The 20584-nt window shown below is 35.8% G+C and overlaps 1 protein-coding gene across 1 annotated transcript in view; it reads left to right on the forward strand.

Annotated features, from left to right (window-relative positions):
- The window catches only part of RTTN (rotatin), a 211170-nt gene that overhangs the window by 150629 nt on the left and 39957 nt on the right, over positions 1-20584 (forward strand). Inside the window, exons 36-40 of the mRNA XM_030810284.1 lie at positions 5259-5451; positions 7489-7579; positions 11064-11217; positions 13803-13940; positions 17174-17391. Coding sequence (XP_030666144.1) covers positions 5259-5451; positions 7489-7579; positions 11064-11217; positions 13803-13940; positions 17174-17391 — 794 coding nt within the window. The remainder of the gene's footprint in view (positions 1-5258; positions 5452-7488; positions 7580-11063; positions 11218-13802; positions 13941-17173; positions 17392-20584) is intronic.

Genomic DNA, 20584 nt, shown 5'->3' on the forward strand with positions numbered 1-20584 from the left:
CTCCTTGTATTAGGAACTGCTTCCAACCCTGCTATGCTTCAAATTTGCAACTTTGCTTTTTTTTTTTTTTTAATTCTAGAGAGTATATAAGCCTTATTCAGTAGCATGAAATTCCTGACTTGAAAGGACTATACTACCTAAAAACAAAGTAATTTTAAACCCTGGCATACATATAAGTATATGCAGAAAAAGTGCTTTCTGAAACATTTAGAAAAACTTCCTGAATTAAAAGTTTGAACTTTCATTACAATATTTGTTCCAATAATTTCCTAAACAGTGTTCCATTTTGGGTTTTAGTAATTCATGTTCACTATATATAAAATTATTTAACTATAGAAAATACTCATTTGATCTTAAGAACAAAAGGAGCAAACTCAGATTATTTAAATGGCTAAGGACATAGGGCATGAAATGACATTCGATCATGAGTTTCATGAACATTTATCTCTAAAAGCATGTTGCCTTACTCTTATTTTTAACAGCTTTATTGAGATATAATTCACATACCGTATAATTCACTTGTTTAAAGTGTATACTTTATTGGTTTTAAGTATATTCAGAGTTGTGCAACCGTCACCACGATCAATTTTAGGATATTTCCATCATCCTGCAAAAAAACCCTATACCCATTAGCAGTCACTCCGTGTCTCCCCCATTCTTGGCACTCTAAGGAATCACTAATCTACTTTCCTTCTTTATAGATTTGTCCGTTTTGGACATTTTGTATGAATGGAATCATAGAACATGTGGTCTTGTGTGACTGGCTTCTTTCACTTAGTGTGCTGTTTTCAAGGTTCATCCATGTTCTAGCATGTATCAGAACTTCATTTATTTATTGACAAATAATATTCCACTGTATGAATATATTACATTTACCCATTCATCACGTGATATAGGCATTTGTGTGGACATACAGGCTTTCTGTTTTTTGTTTGGATTACCCTTGATTTTAAGTTTATTTTATTTTCAAGTATTATGCTTTTTTTTTTTTTTTTTTTTTTTGAGGCAGTCTCACTCTGTTGCCCAGGCTAGAGTGCAGTGGCGCAATCCTGGCTCACTGCAGCCTCTGCCTCCTGGGTTCAGGTGATTCTTCTGCCTCAGCCTCCTGAGTAGCTGGGATTACAGAGGTGTGCCGCCACACCTGGCTAATTTTCGTATTTTTAGTAGAGCCTGGGTTTCATCATGTTGCCCAGGCTGGTTTCTAACCCCTGACCTCAGATGATCCACCTGCCTTGGCCTCCCAAAGTGCTGGGATTACAGACATGAGCCACCATGCCTGTCCACAAATAGTATGCTTTAAATGTATATTTATGCAATTTTACTCTTTGCCAATCATTTCAGCACATATATATGACCAAAAAAAAAAAAAAAAAAAAACGCATATAGAAGAAAGAATACCCACAGAAAGGGGAGGCATGAACAGAGGATTAATTCATACAATTTTTTGGTGATGTATGGCGCTATCAGGTATATTCCTTTTTTTTCAAAACTTGGAAATAAGAGATCAGGGTGTCAAATGTCCTCCTTAGTTTTACAAAATAAATGAGCAAGAAAATTGAAAAAATATGTATCAATTTATATTCTGAACTAGCTCTCTTTACAGAAAAATTCAGAAAAGGTTTCTATATGCTTGCTCTAGAAGTGCTGAAGATATGTAATACATATTATATGAATACTGAAAGATTTCCCTTGAAATCATTTGGACAATTTTCATTAGAATTATCTCAATTTAATTTTTTCCATTTTTATTTCCAAAGATTTATCATTATTTTTTAAGAGACAGGGTCTAGCTCTGTCACCCAGGCTGGAGTGCAGTGGCATGGTCATAGCTCGTTGTAGTCTTGAACGCCTGGACTCGAGTAATCCTCCTGTCTCAGTTTCCCAAGTGGCTGGGATTACAGATGTAATATTTGAGGGGAAAAGAACACAAACTCTCATGTAAAAGTGAGCAGAAAACATGAAAAGATAATTTACAAAGGACCTAAAAGTAGCCTTTATCTTTGGAAAAATATTATACAAATTAATACTACCCGAAGATACTTTTTTATTTATTAAATTGCCAACAATTAAGTATTGGCAGTACATTCTTTTGGCGAGGCTGTGGAAAATAAGCACTTTCATACATTGTTAGAGAAAATGCAAATTAGTACAATTTTGGAAGGAAATTTGGCAATAGATAACAAAACTGTATTTACCTTTGATTAAACAATTCCACTTCTAGGAATTCTCTTTCATTTATCTCCAGCAATATAAAAATACATATGTACTTGATAATTTAGCAAGCATTGTTTGTAATTATAAAACATGGAAACAACACAAATGCCTGTAAGAAGGATAGTTTTTGATAAATATATAACAATATATAGATAATGATAAACATATAACAAAATTATTTATAAATAAAATTTATTTTTAAAATAACAGTGGAGAACTACAGCTATTAGAAAGAGGGGGCTGGGCACAGCAGCTCACACCAATAATCCTAGAACTTTTGGAGGCTGAGGTGGGAGATACTTCTCACGATAGTGAGACTGTATCTCTACAAAATATAAAATCAGCCAGGCATGGTGGCACACACCTGTGGTCTCAGCTACTCAGGAGGCTGAGGTGGGAGGATCACTTGAGCCCAGGCTTTGAGGCTTCAGTGAGCCATGATTGCATCAGACTCCAGCCTGGGCAACAGAGAGACCATTTCTCCAAAAAAAAAAGAGAGAGGGGAGGATATCTTCAAACAGATACAGAACAAATTTTAGGAAATATTGTCAAGTGAAGAAAGAAGCACAATGATAGAGAGTATTTATAGTTTATGATATTTACAGTTTTCTACTTTTGCATATAAAAGAAGGGGAAATTTAAAATACGTGTATCTATTTGTGTAGAAAGTAAACAGGAAGGAACAGCTGGAAATGAATGAGATTAATTATGAGAATGGGTGGGAGTTAGTTAGGAAATAAGAGAGGATGGGAACAGTGTAGAAGAGATTGAGGGGTGGGATAGTGACCCTTCTCTGCATGTATCTTCTTGTATAGGTTGACTTTCATAATCATGTATGTTTTACTTGCTGAAAAGAAAAATAAAATCAACAAAAATGGGAAACAATAACATGGAATACAAACAAATTAATCCAGCTACATTTCACATGAATAGCATTGAAGTGAGAGAGGAAGTAACCCCAGTAACTCTCAGACTTATTTTTAGGACTTTAGTCCTCAGACTTTTGGCAAAAATAACTGTAACCAAGCATTGAACTCTAGTTACTAGTTTTATTTTTTGCAGTATTATTAGTTAGAAATTCTGAAACTACTTATTGTGTTCATAAGGCAAGGCAAATAAGTAAATATATTGTAGACAATGAAAGCCAGATTTTTTACTTTCACATAAGGAAAATTACAAATATGGAAGGAGGAAGATATTTAATGTTGGATTATATTTGGAGCTTTCAGTATGAATCAATTATTTTGTTTTTTAAGAGATGAGGTCTCACTCTGTCATCCAGGCTGGAGTACAGTGCTGTGATCATAGTTGACTGCAGTTGCGACCTCCTGGGCTCAAGTGATCCTCCCACCTCATCCCGAGTGGCCAGGATTAAAGGAATGTGCTGCCATGCCTGGTTCATTTTTAAATCTGTTTGTAGAGATAGGTTTCTCTGTGTTGCTCAGGCTGATCTTGAACTCCTTGCCTAAAGTGATCCTCCTACCCCAGCCTCACAAAATTCTGGAATTACAGGCAAATTAATGATTTTTAATTCGTAGAGAAAATATATGTTTATGTGCCCAGGGGTACGTATGTGCATGCATACGTATATACACACACGTTTTCTAGCTTAGAAACAATGACACACTAAATAGCAATGTATACGTTTAGTGCCCAAATCTTGCTTTCCAAACTCCATTCTCCACTTTAGGGAATCAACACTTTGGAACAAATATCCAATTTTAGAGCTTGGGTGAGGAAAGAACAAGATGAACCTGGAACATCTTGCTCTGCCAGAAAGTAAGGGAATGCTCAAAGGTTAATGGAGGTGTTAACTAATGTAGGGTGCAGGTACCTTATTACTGTTCTAAAGTCTAAAAGTATTTTGGAGAAAAGAGAGCTCTCATACAGTGTTGTTGGGAACCACTGTGGAGAACAGTATGCAGGTTCCTCAAAAACTAAAAATAGAACCTACCCTCTGATCCAGCAATCCAGCTGCTGAGTATGTATCTAAAAGAAAAAAAAAGTATATCAACGAGATAGCTGCACTCCCATGCTGATTGCAACACCATTCATGATAGCCAAGATAAGGAATCAGTCTAAGTTCCGTCAGCAAATGAATGGATAAAGAAAATGAACCATGTATGTACACAATGAAATATTACTCAGAGAAAAGAATGAAGTCCTGTCATTTGCAGCAACATGGATGGTACTGGAGGCCATTGTGTTAAATGAAATAAGCCAGGCACAGAAAGACAAATATTGCAACTCATATTTGGGAACTAAAAAAAAAAAAAGTTGAACTCATGAAGATAGAGAGTACAATGAGGGTTACCAGAGGCTAAAGAGTGGAGAGCCAGAGATAAAGAGGGGATGGTTAGTGGGTACAAAATACAGTTGGGAGGAATAAGATCTAGTGTTCAGTAGCACAACAGGGTAACTATAGTTAACAATAATTTATTGTATATTTCAAAATAACTAAAAGGAGTTGGAATGTTCCCAACACAAAGAAATGATAAATGTTTGAGGTGATGGATGTCCCAGTTACCTTGATTTGAGCATTGCACATAGTGTGCCTGTATCAAAATATCATGTGTACCCCATAAATATGTACAATGATTATATATATCCATAATTAAAAATTAAAAAATAATAAAAATAGTAAGATTTTACTCTGAAAAAAACCTAAAGATTATTTGAATTTGGGCACACCTCTGGCCCCTCGAGTTTCAGAAAAAGGATTGTAAATCATCTGTTTGTTCCTCAGTGTCTGAATACTTGGGGCATGAAGTCATGTTCTGCCCTTTCTGACTTGTCTTTTCTGCATACGACAATGTCCATGTGTACACGTCTACATCCACACGTGGTGGAGGGTGGAGGTCAGGAGTAGTAGGGGTAGCCTGACCCCTAACCTCAAGGTTAAGATGAGCCAAGCAGCTAAGGCAATTCCCCAACTATATATTATCATTTTCAGGAACTTTCCTGTGATTATAAGAACTTTTGAGTATTGTACATAGCTGTAAGGTAAATAAAATAATAATTCTTATGTTTATTTTCAATAATAGGTCACCAGGAAGGTACATCACCACGGCCACCTCATGATTCATCTCTTTCTGCTCCCCTGCCCAAACCGTGTGTTTTTGTTACTCCATCTCTTCTTTCAGCAATGTGCAGCCTCTTGGACAACCTCTTGACGATTGCTCCCAGGGACACTGCAAAGGCTTTTCGACAAGCTCATCTCATAGAACTTCTCTGTAGGTAAGAGATAAATACTCCTAGAGGGGCATGTTAGTCGAGATAAATTTACACAAGCTGTATTCATGACTTGATATAAGATTTCATGTGACCTGGGAATATAGCTTTATTCTTTTTTAGGCTCATTGAACTCTAGGATTTTGCTTTTGCCAGAATTGTCTTGATGGTTTTTATTTTACATCTAGTAAAGCACTTGTATTAGTTTGTTATCTCGACTATTAAGGCCAAAGAAAAACTCCTGCTTTCTAAAATTCATGGATTCTAAACCTTATTTATCCTCCAGCACACTTAAGGAATATGGTGCTATCCCCTATTCTTAATGGATGTGAGGGACTTTGGGAATTCATCTTTTTAGTGGTCATATCAGAATAATGTCCCTGGGTTGAAAAATTATTGGTTAAATTCATTTGGAGTTATTTTGTTATGGGAAATTAAACTTTTCATCAAAAAGTATTCTGATAAAATTTAGGGAAATTAAATTCAAAGAAAAATTGTTTGAATTTTTATTACTCACTTATTTGATATTAATCAGTCTGTAACATAATTTTTCTGAATTTCTAGTAAATTATAGTAGAAAACGACTAGATACTGAATTCAGGCTGACCTAAGGTCTAATGATAGTTCATTCACTCAGTAGCTTGCAGCCTTGGGAAGTTACTCCCTACTGTGTCATTAACACCTATTTAATGGGGTTAGTGTGAGAATTGAAAGTGATGGTATCTAGGATACCCCCTTAAGTATTACTTCTCTTTTCTTCTGGTGTTCAGTTTATTCTAGCCAACCACACCCACCTCCTTGACCACATGTTTATTTGCATTTCTCTGTCTCTCTGTCCCTTTACCTTTGAACATTCACCATCTGAAATGTCTTCCGTCTTTTTGCCAAATCATAGTGCCTTCTCTTTCTTTCTGGGATATTAAGAAAACTCTAAGAAATATAAACTCTAAAAGAAGTATTCCTTGTTTCACTTCATTCGATTGTAATTATTCCTTTAACATGTATGATATGCAATGGAGTATGAGTTCGTTCTGGCTTTAATATTTATTGGTCATGTTTTTACTGTGCCTACTCGGATTGGAAAAGTAACTGCTAGTCAGTTGGCTTTCCTTCCTGGATGCTCCTGCCTGAAGATGACCAAAATCGAGCTCTAGGGATAAGATCTCCTTTGCTTCTTACGAGTCAGCTAAGAGTCTGATGTGGCATTGAGGCCACAGGGGCATTAAAAGACCTATTATGGCAAAGGCTTATCATATTTCCATATCTGTTTTTCATTTTCGACTTTAAAAAAATCCTACTTGTTTTACTTTATTTTTATTTTTTTATTTTTATTATTTTTTGAGACAGAGTTTCACTCTTGTTGCCCAGGCTGGAGTGCAATGGCGCGATCTCGGCTCGCTGCAACCTCCGCCTCCCGGGTTCGAGTGATTCTCCTGTCTCAACCTCCTGATTAGCTGGGATTACAGGCATCTGCCACTACGCCCGGCTAATTTTTGGTATTTTTAGTAGAGACAAGGTTTCACCATGTTCGCCAGGCTGGTCTCGAACTCCTGACCCCAGGTGATCCACCCACCTTGGCCTCCCAAAGTGCTGGGATTATAGGCATGAGCCACCGCACCCGGCCTGTTTTACTTTATTTTGTTTTTTACTTTCTAAATATGAACAGTGTTGTTGCTATTTTAGCCAGTATTTTTGCTATTTTATTAGGAAAGTAACCACCAAGGTTCCTGTTACTCATTTGCTTTCTTTCCGAATGGGCTGTATTATATTTTGTTCTGCTTTTTATTAGGTTTCCTTAGATATTTTCTTCACAACTCTTTGCTTCTCACTTTTCTCTGACAAGATATTTTCCTGTTTGAAGGTAACCCAGGATACAATTTGAAATTATTTGAGATATCTTTTTATAAATATTTTCTTTGCTTATAAAGATCCTTTCTCTTGAATTGTATTCGAGTTACCTTTAAACTTCAAATTCTGATTTCTTAATCTTTAATAAAAAGTATACTAATCTTCTGAAGGATTTTCTTTTTCTGATCATCACAGCATTGCAGATGCTACCCTCATACAGACATGTGTCCAGAAACTCAGAGTCCTGCTGCCTTCATCGCCTCCAGCTGAACACACTCAGGCTCAGGTAAGCGTCTCAAGTCTGTTTGGGGTTTGTTTACGTTAGGTGTCAAAAATAAAAATTTTGCTGAGGAGATACTAGTCATAGGAAAAGTATGAAAACCTCTCAAAATATACATGGTATGATGAGATTATTTGAAATATGTTACTTAAAATTTTAATATGGGACATGTTTGGATGTTAGAAAAGAGAGATGGGGTTTGAAGACCTAGATTCTATTCTTGACTCCATCATTAACCAGCTTTAAATGTATAATCAAGTGTCTGGGTATCTTGGAGCACCACTTCAATAAAGAGGGACATTGGTATAGTTTGCCTCCTGCTTCTGTGATTTTAGGCTATCTCTGTTATTTACACCAAAGTTAAAGTTGTTAAAATATTTGGTGGCTAACTTATGTGTATTTTCAAAACCCAATTTGATAAAAATGATTTATTCTTGTTCCTTCACAGATATTTACTGTTTTAAATTCTTGCCTATAGCTAGAATCTATTTATAAAACATGCTTAACAATTATTCATGTAGCTGTTGCTAACAGAAATTTTATTTCAAAATCAAATTTTAAGAAGGGCCACAAGATTTATTTAGGGGATGATGAATTAAAGGTGAAGTAGACCAATATCTCTTGCTTTGAGATGTGTTCTTTGAGCTGAATAAGACAGACCCCGTTACAAAGTTTGGGAATGCTACACACATGGTCTTTGAAGCTCTTGTCCTGGTGCAGTGTTTTCACCTGAGCATGCCTATTGCATAATGACTGTCTCCTCCATTTTTCTGCTCTCCATCCAACAAATCTTTGTTGAGTACTTGCTGTGTGCCTGGATCTTCTCCAAGTGAATAAAACAAAGACCCTTCCTCAAGTTGGGAGAATAGATAATTAGAAAATCCATATATGCCTGAAGATGATAGACATCTCAGAAGAAAAACTAAAGCAGGGGACAGGAAGTGATGTCAGAGTTGGAAGGGTAGGGCTATTCCACTTAGGACAATTAGGCAGTGACGTGGGACCCGAAGTTAGTGAAGAAGCTAGTCCTGTGGTCATTGCAAGACCCCTGAGGTTGGGGTATGCTTGGCCTATCCAAGAAACAGCAAGGAGGGTGGAGTGGCTGGAGCAGAATCTGTGAGGGCAAAATGAGGCCAGAGGGGCACAGTCAGCTCCATGAAGTCAGGACCTTACTGGCTGTTATGTTCCATTGTGTTCTGAGTGTCTGGCACAGGGCTTGTCTCATGACAGGTGCTCACTTGATACTTGTGCGATGAATGAATAATAGCAGTAGCAAACATTTATGGGCATTTGTTTTTGTTAATTCATGTAATCTTCACAAGAATCATGAAGTTATCATTAATGTTGTTTTATAAAGGAAATGCCTGAGGCCCAGAGAGATGAGTGACTTGTCCAAGGTCTCTGACATAGATTCCAAGCCATGCAGGTCAGTTCCAGGGCCCACATTCTTAACCACTGCACTAGGTGGCCTTATGCAGATTAAATGCTTCTGGGCTCTTGGTATGTATATAAGATCATTCACTCATGCCAGGAAATTCTTGAGCCTCTGCTTTACCAGATTCTGTTCTAGGTGCTAGTGATATATCCTTGAACAAAGCAGATGAGCATCTCTCCTCACGTACAGTCTGTGCCATAAATGCAGGAGACAGACAGTGAACAAGTAAATAAAATGCATTTTATCAGATAGTCACAAATGGTGTGGAAAAAAGTAATTGAGGATGGGTAAAAGGGTCTGTCAGCAAGGGGAGGGGCCTCCTGAAGGTGACACTTAAGCAGAAAGCTGGGGAGGTGAGGGAGCAGGCTGCGAGTGCCTGCAGCAGATGGGGTGGTCAGAGCCCTGCTGGTGGGGTTATACTCTGCTAAAGGTATGATGTATTAAGGTTTGTGGTCAGTTGGTTGGTATTTTTTTTTGAAGAGGGCCATACATAGAAAAAGAGTTACTTTATCAACTACTCAATATATTAATATTTTATTTAATCTTGAATGTGATCATATACAAAAGAATCTATAGCAATTCAGCTTTTTCTCTATAATACTTCTTCTTGCCTCACCTGGCATGGTTTATCTATTTATGGTAATATTTCATACATCCAGAGGTCAGACTTGCTATAATTTCAGTAGTGTAGAATATGAAGTTAATATGAAGTCTCAAGACTTCACGGCAGTAAACAAATTAAATTTCACAAACTGAAGAGTTTGTGAAACCTGGAGCCACCTACACTTTTATATAAAGTAAGTTGGCAAATGAGATAAAGGGAGGACGTTTTCATCAGGAGAAGTAGGACAGAACTATTTGTAAATAGTCTGAGACCATTGACCTCAGGGACACATACTCCACAAATTTACAACAGGCTCTCGACTCTTCATTACACTCTTACAACCCCAGAATAAGGTGAGAGGAAAAAAAGTGTGTGTGTGTGTGTGTGTGTGTGTGTGTGTGTGTGTGTGTGTGTGTACAGAGAGAGAGAATGACTGATTTCAGAATATCTTTATAAAATTCACTTATATGTAACTGGGTCATTGCTTGAGGGTAGTGGACAAATGAGACATCACAGCTCATTCTTTAATTGTTACATAGTCAGAGGATTATTTTTCTGAAAAGTACTTTTGCCAGTTAATACTTAACAATATTAGCATCAGGCAAATTCCAGAGATGGTTTTGTTGGTGATATTGAAGATGATTTAATTTTTTCTTTTATAATTAATAATAGTATTTTTACGCTGAGGGCAATAATAGAACATATTTGCATTTTATTTGTAGCAATAACTAGGCTATTAGGCTAGCTTTCCCCCACCCCCACTTACGCACTTTGAAGGGTATTTTTGTAATCTTTCTTTCTTTACAAAATTGTAGACTTTATGGCTTTGTTATGCACTTTTCTACTTCTTCCATAATATTGATTTCATAATTTGACTACTTGAAAAATATGGAGACTTTTTTTTTTTCTTTTGAAACAGGGTTTTACTCTGTCACCCAGGCTGGAGTTCAGTGGTGTGATCACAGCTCACTGTAGCCTCTACCTTCTGGGCTTAAGTGGTCCTGCCATCTCAGCCTCCCAAGTAGCTGGGACTGCAGGCCTGGCTAATTTTTATATTTTTTGTGGAAACAGGATCTTGCCGTATTGCCCAGGCTGGTCTCAAACTCCTGGGCTCAAGCCATCTGCCCACCTTGGCCTCTCAAAGGACTGGCATTACAGTACAGGTGTGTTAGCCACCACACCTGGCCAAGACTTTACTTCTTTAAATGGAATTCAAAACTTGACTTTGAAAACATTGCTTTGTTTGGTGTATAGTTGACAGTATTAATATGGCTGTTAATGACATGCTTATGAGAAAAATAATGCTTTGTCTGCTATGTGTTAATTTCAGATCTTGAAAAATTATGGTTAATATTTTATTTTTTATTGTGTTACAAAAGTAAAATACTGTATCACTGAGATGGGCTTTTTATATGGCATGTTTGATTTTACCCTGTCTCCTTTTCAAACAGGTTTCCTTTCTCCTGGAATACCTATCCTCTTTGTCCAGGCTTCTGCAGTCATGTTTATTGGTGGAGCCTGACCTTGTGATTCAGGATGAGCTTATGAAACCTCTTATCACCAATATCATTGGCATTCTCACCGTATGTACCAAAGATGTATTAGGTAAGCTTAATTGTTTTAGTTTAGAATGTAAGTGAATAATAGTGAGAAAAAAAAAACTTACTCTGTTTCAGGTATTCACTTGAAGGTTACTTTTTGAATTTCTTTTTGCTAGTATTTTGGAAGGCTTTGATAATGTGTTTTATAGTTTGGGTGCATTTTAGTGGTACCAATTAAGACAGGTGTGTAGTATAATAAAGGACTACCCTTGAGTTTTCAGTTTAAATGAGGGCAAAGCTCTCTGTGTGATGTCAGAAAGTACAGTGAGTTCTGGGTATTAATTATTCTTATAAACTATGGCTAAGGCCAAAAACTTAATAAAACATTCCCAATAACAAGTATAAGCCAATCTAGAATATATCAAAAATTTCCTAAGGTCCTAAATTATTGAAATGTATATATATTTTGTGATCTAATGTTATCTCCAGGGGAAAATATTTTATGATGAAAAGTTGAATGTAATGCTTAGTGGAGAAAATTAAAGCAAAGTAGGATCTTTGTCAAAATCTAATATAATTGTTTTAAAAATGGAAACAATCATTTATAATGAAGTAATTGACCATTTGGTAATTCTCTTTGCCTTTCAGTTTTATTTGAACGATGGATTTACTTGGTTTTAGGTCTAGAAACTGAAGTGTGTTATGATACCCAGCAAAGCCAGTTCTTAGCATCTCATCAGTGTTAAAATGATCTCGATGTTAAGGGAATAGTAATTCCTTAGAAATTCAACAAGTGGCAGTGATACCCTAACTAAGCTTATTAGGTTAGACTGGACAAGCTCAACAAGGTGATATCACCCCCAGTCCCTAAGGAGTGAAAATTGATTCTGGGGAGAAGAGGGTGAGGCAAAAACATCTTAGAAATTAAAATGGTTTGTAGGCTTCCAAAGCTCCACTCTACCTGAGACAATCTTATTACTATTTCTCTTCTTGGTTTTTCTTGAGAATTCCTTGAGAAGCATTGACGTTGAGTTCATGGAAGATACACAAGATGTATGCAAGACTAGTGCCACAAAACTGTGGTGAATAGATGACAGCAGCTGGAGGACCTTTGGTTGATTGTTTGATCCCAAGGTCATATAGCAAAAGGTGGTCTGTGTATCTTGGCTGCTATTGGCTGCCTTGTGAATGCTTTTTATTGATCCTCTTGCTTTTCTGTATGATTTGAGCTTTGAAAATTAAATGAAAGTAGTATATATTTAATTACATAAAAGTTGTTTAACCCATCATTAATTACATCAAGTGCTGAAAGGAAAAAATGTCAATATCTGAATGTACATCTATTAGCTGGTTAAATTAAAAATTGTTTTCTCATATCTAGCAAAAGGTTTTAAAAGTTCACTAAAAATATTTTTTAAGAAGTTTTTAAAATTTTTTCTGAAAAAAATAAGTTTTAAATGATTTTATAAGAATTTATTATATTGCTATTATGTATTTATATGAATTGCTAATTTATGTATATAAATTGATACATTGTGATGATATATATATATAAGTAAATAAATTACATGAAAAGTTATTCAGCAAGTATAGGTGCAAAGCTAAATTTGGTGTTAATAGGTCTTTAATTTTTAATTTAATTTTCAACTTAAATGTTTTATTCGGCTATTCTTAAGCCTGTATTGAATAAAAACAGTAAGCTCTATACTTAGCCTTTTTATGTACAAAGTACAGATATACATATAGTACATAAAGAGATATACAGTATATGTGTGGAATTAAAATCTTGTGGGGATGGCAATGAGGAAACATATTTCTAAAATAAACTCTTTAGAGAGCCACTAATGACAAAAGGGTTGAGAAACACCAAGGATTGCCCTGGGGAAGGTGCAGTTTTCAAGTACCTCATAGGTGCTGAAGTACACCTAGATAGATGTCCTCGGGGTTAACGTCCTATAAAGTTTACATTATAGTGGAATTTGATAAAAGATGACAAATCCTCCTGATGGCGTGGTCAGAGAGAGTCCTCAATGACTGCTCTCCAGCTTCCATTTACCTGAGTGCAGAGAAGGGAAAATGGGTCCTCATCCTAGAATTGCTACATCCTTAGCCATAGGAAGAGCTGCAGAATCTTCTTTTGTGTCATACTTTTCTTTGTGGGATGATACTTTTCTTGGTTCTTCAAAGAAATTCTTTCTTTTCTACCTTGACCTTGGCACACAGTGCTTTCCTTTCACCCCTGCCCGAAGCTGCTGGAGGGGATAAAGGAAATAGGGGAAAACTTACTCTGACAAAAGTAGCACAAACAATGACATAGTTTTATAATGTGCCAATATATAGTTCTGCAGTCATGGCTTAATATTTAGTTTGTCACACCTTCTGATTGTTCTTGAGTATGCCTTAATAAGAGGAGAGTTTGTGAGTGTGGCTTTATATGCAGGAGGGTGGAGGGGAGATATCTTAAGAAGCAATGGAAAAGAAGTTAATTGAAACAAATTTTGGATAATGCTGAATTAGATTTGTCTTCATTTGATAAGTGCACACCCCTCATTTTAAGTGTAATGAAGTGTCTGTGGTAAGTTTTATATCTTGAAAGGTTCTTTTCCTTTGTTGTGTTAATAACTTGAAGTGTTCTGATTAATTTTATAGATAAAGAGTTAATATCAGCTTTTTATCACACATGGACACATTTATTTAATCTTCTGGCCATGCTCCTGAGGAAAGCTGGTGCCGTCACACTCCCGTCTGTTACCGTGGCCCTGGCCAAGCACTGGACAGCGGCGATTGGTAAGAAGATACTCGCATAATCTTGGGGGCTTTCTGCTAATAAAACGAGATAATGATTCTGCCTGTTTAGATACGTAAATTCACTAAAGTTAAGTAATTATGGTGTGGCATATAAAAGAGGTATCAGGGTGCTTGCTTTGAAAAATTTGCAGTGTTCTTGAGCCCCCCAAAAATGCATTTTTGAAAAATTGAAACACATTTTGAGATAACATAAAAGCGAGTTAGGAAAGCCTGTGGTTTTATTATTATTTTTTTTATTTTTTTAAGCTTTTTAAAGATGTCATCCCTGAAGCTGTCTTTTATTGAGAACATTATATTGGCCACTGCTGGTTTTTTTAAATTTTACTTTTAAGTTCTGGGATACATGTGCAGAACGTGCAGATTTTTTACATAGGAATACATGTGCCATGGTGGTTTGCTGCACGTATCAACCCATCATCTAGGTTTTAAGCCCCGCATGCATTAGGTATTTGTCCTAATGCTCTCCCTCCCCTTGCTTCTCATCCCCCGACACGGTGTGTGATGTTCCCTTCCCTGTGTCCATGTGTTCTCATTGTTCATCTCTCACTTGTGAACGAGAACACGCAGTGTTTGGTTTTCTGTTCCTGTGTTAGTTTGCTGAGAATGATGGCTTCCAGCTTCAACCATGTACCTGAAAGGACATGAACTCATTCTTTTTTTATGGCTGCATAGTGTTCCATGGTGTATATGTGCCGCATTTTCTTTATCCACTCTGTCATTGATGGGCATTTGAGTTGGTTCCAAGTCTTTGCTATTGCGAACAGTGCCACAGTAAACATACGTGTGCATTTGTCTTTACAGTAGGATGATTTATAAAACTTTGGGTATATACCCAGTAATGGGATTGCTGGGTCAAATGGTATTTCTGGTTCTAGATGCTTGAGGAATCGCCACACTGTCTTCCACAATGGTTGAACTAATTTATACTTCTACCAGCAGTGTAAAAGCATTCCTATTTTCTCCACATCCTCGCCAGCATCTGTTGTTTCCTGACTTTTGAATAATCACCATTCTAACTGGCGTGAGATGGTATCTCATTGTGGTTTTGATTTGCATTTCTCTAATGACCAGTGATGATGAGTTTTTTTTCATGTTTGTTGGCTGCATAAATGTCATCTTTTGAGAAGTGTATGTTCATATCCTTCGCCCACTTTTTGATGGGGTTGTTTTTTTTTTTCTTGTAAATTTGTTTAAGTTCCTTGTAGATTCTGGATGTTAGACCTTTGTCAGATGGATAGATTGCAAAAATTGTCTCCCATGGCGTAGGTTGCCTGTTTACTCTGATGATTGTTTTGCTGTGCAGACGCTCTTTAGATCCCATTTGTCACTTTTAAGCCTGTGGTTTTATAAAGGTACCTATGATACGATTATAAAACAATGAGATAAATTTTCTCGTGTTGGTATAGAAACCAATATCGTTTCTGACATATGTGCATTGTATGTGGATACATCTTCATATATAAAATCCGGTATACATGATAACATGGAAAGTTATGATAAAAATAACTTTCTTATCACATCAGAATTTTCTTATAGTACAGAAATGCGAAGAGTATAGTATAATTATTTTTATAAGATGTTTTTCATGATAGTTGCCCACTAAAATAAACATGGTTATTTTAAAATAACTAATCTTTAATTATTCATGAAGCCTCCTAAATTTTAGCGTAGAAAAAAGCTGTTTTTTAACATAAATATTCATAGCTGACATTTATGTAACCTTTTTAAACAACCTGCTTAAATGTACTCAAAATTGAGTTATTTTAAGCTTCCAAAGTACCTGCTAATTCAACTGACTGATTTTTTTTTAACATTTACTTTATCATTTGATCATTCAGTAAACTTAAATGCATGATACAATTTTTAACCAAAGCGATAGTAAGAATTATGGCAAATGCATGTTTAACAAGGAACAGAATTGTTAGTTTTCTGAATATAGGAGTTCTGAGTCTACCATGGAGTACAGTGTCCATGTAGGATATCATTATTTTGTTTAAAATATAATAATTGAAAGAGATTGACTGGTTAAGACATTGAGATTTTCTTCTTATATTTATTGGGGGAAAATTAGTTTATCACCTGAATCACCAATAATATCAATAGAAAGCATGATGCTACCCACATTAGATAAATCTGGCCTGCAGCTTGTTTTGGTAAATAAAGTTTTATTGGAACATAGCCACACTTATTTACATATTGCATATGGCTGCTTTCATGCTACAACAGTTGAGAAGAATAGTTGTGAAAAAGCCAGTTACCTGCAGAATATAAAATACCCACTACTTGGCCCTTTACAGAAAAAGTTTGCTGACCTCTGACTTAAACTTATTTATCTGACACTATTTCTCTAGTGATAAAATAAATACATATTAAATTCAAAACCTTCCTTCAAAATATGTCTACAGTTTTATCTAATAATAGTACTAATCAAGAGTAACTTACCGCATAAATGGTTTTCATAATAGTAATGTTAATGAAAGCATTAATAACAATTATCATTGATTTTTTTGCCATGGTTTTATTTTTGGTTTTTGTTTTTTTTAAAATCAATTTCCATCTCATATGCCCATATACATTTAAAAGATCTCGTGGTCACTCTGTAACTTGCGTTATCTATAAGAGTCTTTTCTCAAACTTGACTAATATTTGGACATCATTTAAATGAACATAATTCTCATGAAACTCTACTGCTACTTTATTTTTCTTATGTAACTTTAATTTGTACAAGCCAAAATCTAAGTAAAAATTTTTATGGTTATAATTCTCACACAAGCATAAATCTAAAATATAAAATCAAACAAAATTATAAATCCAATTTTTCAAGTTTATAAAATATAGAACAACACATGTAATTTTGATTAAACAAAACCAGTGCTCACAACAGGAAATTAATAATGACTGTTTCAGTGTAAATTCCTTTGAGTTTGGTCTGTTCTTTCCACTCTGTATTAAGTTTGTGAATCAGTTCGTGACCACTCATGTGCTGTCTGAACTGCTATGAAATATTTGCTTGTACATTGTGCCAACACTGCATACTAAGTCTTGCTTTTAAGTTCTATTTGGTACCAGCTCCTTTAAAAATTGCAACACAGTCACACAAGTTGGTAATCTAGATGATCCAGAGTATAGTTACTTTAAAATCAATTTGATTTCCTTCTTTGTTGAATTTTGAAGAAATTTTCAAACATTCACATCTGAAATTATTCTTTTAGATATGTTCTGCAAATGTGCAGGCTTGTCTGCCACGTGCCCTGCCCTGTATACTGCCAGCCTGCAATTCCTTTCTATTCTCTTGACCGAAGAAGCAAAAGGGCATCTCCAGGCTAAGAGCAAAACAAATTTATCCTATAGTCCAACAATGGCTTCACTTCTTGATGACACTCAGGAAAATCAGAAATCTCTAGAACGACTTAGTGATGTGATTCTTCAGGTATGTCATTTCTTGGTTTTTCAAAAACTTTAGCATTTAAATGAATTGACTTTCAGTCATGGTCTTGTTAAAAACTGTCTCAGTCATTTAAATTAAGAAATAGTGATGCTTATTATGACTGTTTAAATGATACAAAAGTTTATAAAGTTAAATTAACTATCTCCTCCTTAGCCCCACCCGCTTATGTTGACCAGTTTCTTCAGTGAATATGATATAAAAATTTGAAGTGAAATATTACTAATCTTAATCTAACAGTTGATCAAGACAATGTTTCATATCATGACGAAAATGGATATATTTCAGGAATGCAGTTATGGTTCAAAATTTATTGTAATTTTAAAGATAAATCTATGTCTCTGAAAATATATTCTAAGTGACATTTGATTTCTATAAATGGACCACAGATTTTTGGGGCTGGTTACACGTATAGGTAAGTGGACTTGTCTGGCACATTTGGAAGAAAATGCCCCCTTTCCAAGCCCTGTTACCTGTTTTATCTTATCAAATTATGTTTACAGTCTAAAATGTGAATCAATAATTTTATTAATCAGAAAACATTCTAAAATCACTAAAGTATTATTTTATAAGTAGATTAGTAATTTTTTAAAAACTGTGTGTTTACTAAGTTAAAGTTGTACATTGTTTTTTACAAACAGGAATATTTTTAGATTTTTCAGTATTTAGAATTATTCTTTTTAATCATATGGTTTTATGATTTTTGTCTTCTCGCTGAAAGGTAGAAAAGTAGTAGAATTGTTTACTGAAGAATTTGCGTCAGCTTCCCAATCAGCCAGCCGCGTTTGGCAAAGACAGAAGATTGTCTCTGTGCCGATTTGTTATAGTCCCTTTGTTGCTTAGAATTTGGAGATTTTTACCCACTTCTTTGCCTGTGAGAGTCATGGTCATGCAGATATTTCTGGTATGACTGCTTGTGCATTTTGGGCACAAGGCTTGATTATGTTGAGATGCAGAAAGGATTGCCAGTAAGAGAGGAGAAAACGCTGCCTGGTTCACCCAGGAGCTGTCCTGTGGAGAGTGTCACAGGGCTTCTCAGGGGACTTTGTCTCCCTTGTGCTACAGAATCTGGTTGCCTTTCCAGCATAGGTAAGAAGCCTGTTAAGGCATCCCCCATTTTCTCATCCATCTCCAGCAGCGCCTTCAGAAGCCTGGATAGAGCTCTAGGGGAGAAGGGTTCCTCAAAGCATTTCTCTAAAAGCCTCTTATTCTTGGGAGGCCATAGCTTTCCTGTACCTACTCCCTCACTGTCAGTTCACTTAAATTTTCTTAGTTGAAAACAAAAACTGGACGTTGTCCCAGTTTTCTCATTCCCCATCAGAGCAACAGACTTTATTTCCCAATGATTAACTGAGTCTCCAGTTTTGCACTTTAAAGAATGTTGTAAGGAGGAAAATTCAAACCTTTTCGAAAGTCTCCCAACCACAACCGCTATCTAATTTAATTATAAATTTCCTAACTTTGGCTTTGGTTGGAGCACGGTACTGCTTGGGGAAAGGCTTTTGCTCTTGCTGACACACTTGCTCGTCAGAGAATTTCAGTGACTTCACTCACTCAGAGGAGAGTGCAGTGAGGGCAGTGTGCTGGGCCCTGCCCTCCCTGCCGAGGCCAAAATGGCAATAGCTGTGGGAGCCTGGCTCTGCATGGATGACTGTGGATGTCCTGCAACCAATCCTCCTGGACCTGGGAAATTTAAAGACTTCCAGCCAGGCAAAGCCAGGGCTATTTTATTTCCCAACTCTTTAATGTTGTTTGTGGTGCTGTGTTTGAAGGATCCGTGATGAGACTCATGATACATATGGATCCATGTAGGGTAATGAATCAGTTTATAATAGTATACACAGGAAAAAAAAAATCTGTGCTAGAGGAATTTGTGAAATGTACCTTGTCCTTATTTTTACCTAATACTTTGTAATATTATTCATTATAAAAGCTTTTGTTTATAATTTTTTTGTTACCTTTTTGGACAAAGAAAATGAGATAGCCTACAGTCACAGAATATCTCAATGATTTTCCTAATGACTAGCTAATTTTCCACTTTATTTCTTCTAAATTACAAAACATGTATTTTGTGAGGGTATGGATACATTAACCAATTATTTAAACCATGTTTCCTAATAAATCATACTCTTTGTGTTCGTGTAAGCAGTAGAATTTGGATACATGACATCTGTTAGAAAGGCACAGGCAAGTTTAAGACAAAGAAAGTGAAGAGAGGAAGTATACTCCTGGCACACTTATGACAAAATGTGTACCTAATGTAAATTGGGAGTTAATGGGCCTATTAAATTACAAACACTGTTTTTTTTGCCCTATAGAAATAGGATATGTGAATTAAAATATTATTAGAATACATTCAACAGCAACACGTTTTGATAAGTAATAAATGTAGCTTACTATATGTCCATGGAGGCTGTGGTTTGGGCCAAGTGCTATATGAAGCAAAGTAAACTACAGTCTTTAAATTATCTGAAGAAATTATATTCTAAAATTGGTGTCTTTCAAAGGTCTATTTAAGTTTTCTGTAAAGCCATATGCAAAAAACATTTGATATGGGACCTTAGGCAAGTCACTTAACTTCTTGTGATTCAGTTCTTCAAGTGCAAAATGATAGGCTTTTATTACATTATTACTAAGTTTCAGCTGCCTCTAAAATCTCCATCCCCCTAACAAATTACTGTATTGGAACTTCAATTAAAATGTCTGGGCAGAGTTATCTTTTAAATGGTGCTTTATAGCACTATCCCATAGGGGATACATGTTGAAAGTATTCATACTTACATCTTTAGTCATGTGTAAGTGTTTTTTTGTAAGTCCATTTTGAGATGGTTTCAGACTTTGAACATTTTCTAAGAAATATTCAGCTCTCTTTTGTCCATAAAATACTGAACACATTTGACTTAGCAGAGATTTTACCTTCCCTAGTTTGTGAAGATACAGTAGTCTCCTCTTATCTGTAGTTTTGCCTTTTATGGCTTCAGTTACCCATGGTTGACTGTAGTCCAAAAATATTAAATGGAAAATTCCAGAAATACACAATTCTTATGTCTTAAATTGCATGCCGTTCTGAGTAGTATGATGAAATATTGCTCTGTCTCCCCCCGGGACGTGAATCATCCTATGTCTAGCTTACCCATGTTGCATATGATATGTGCCCATTCATCACTTAGTATAGCTA

Source organism: Nomascus leucogenys, chromosome 4 (assembly GCF_006542625.1).
Source record: "Nomascus leucogenys isolate Asia chromosome 4, Asia_NLE_v1, whole genome shotgun sequence".
In the NCBI taxonomy this organism is placed as follows: domain Eukaryota; kingdom Metazoa; phylum Chordata; class Mammalia; order Primates; family Hylobatidae; genus Nomascus; species Nomascus leucogenys.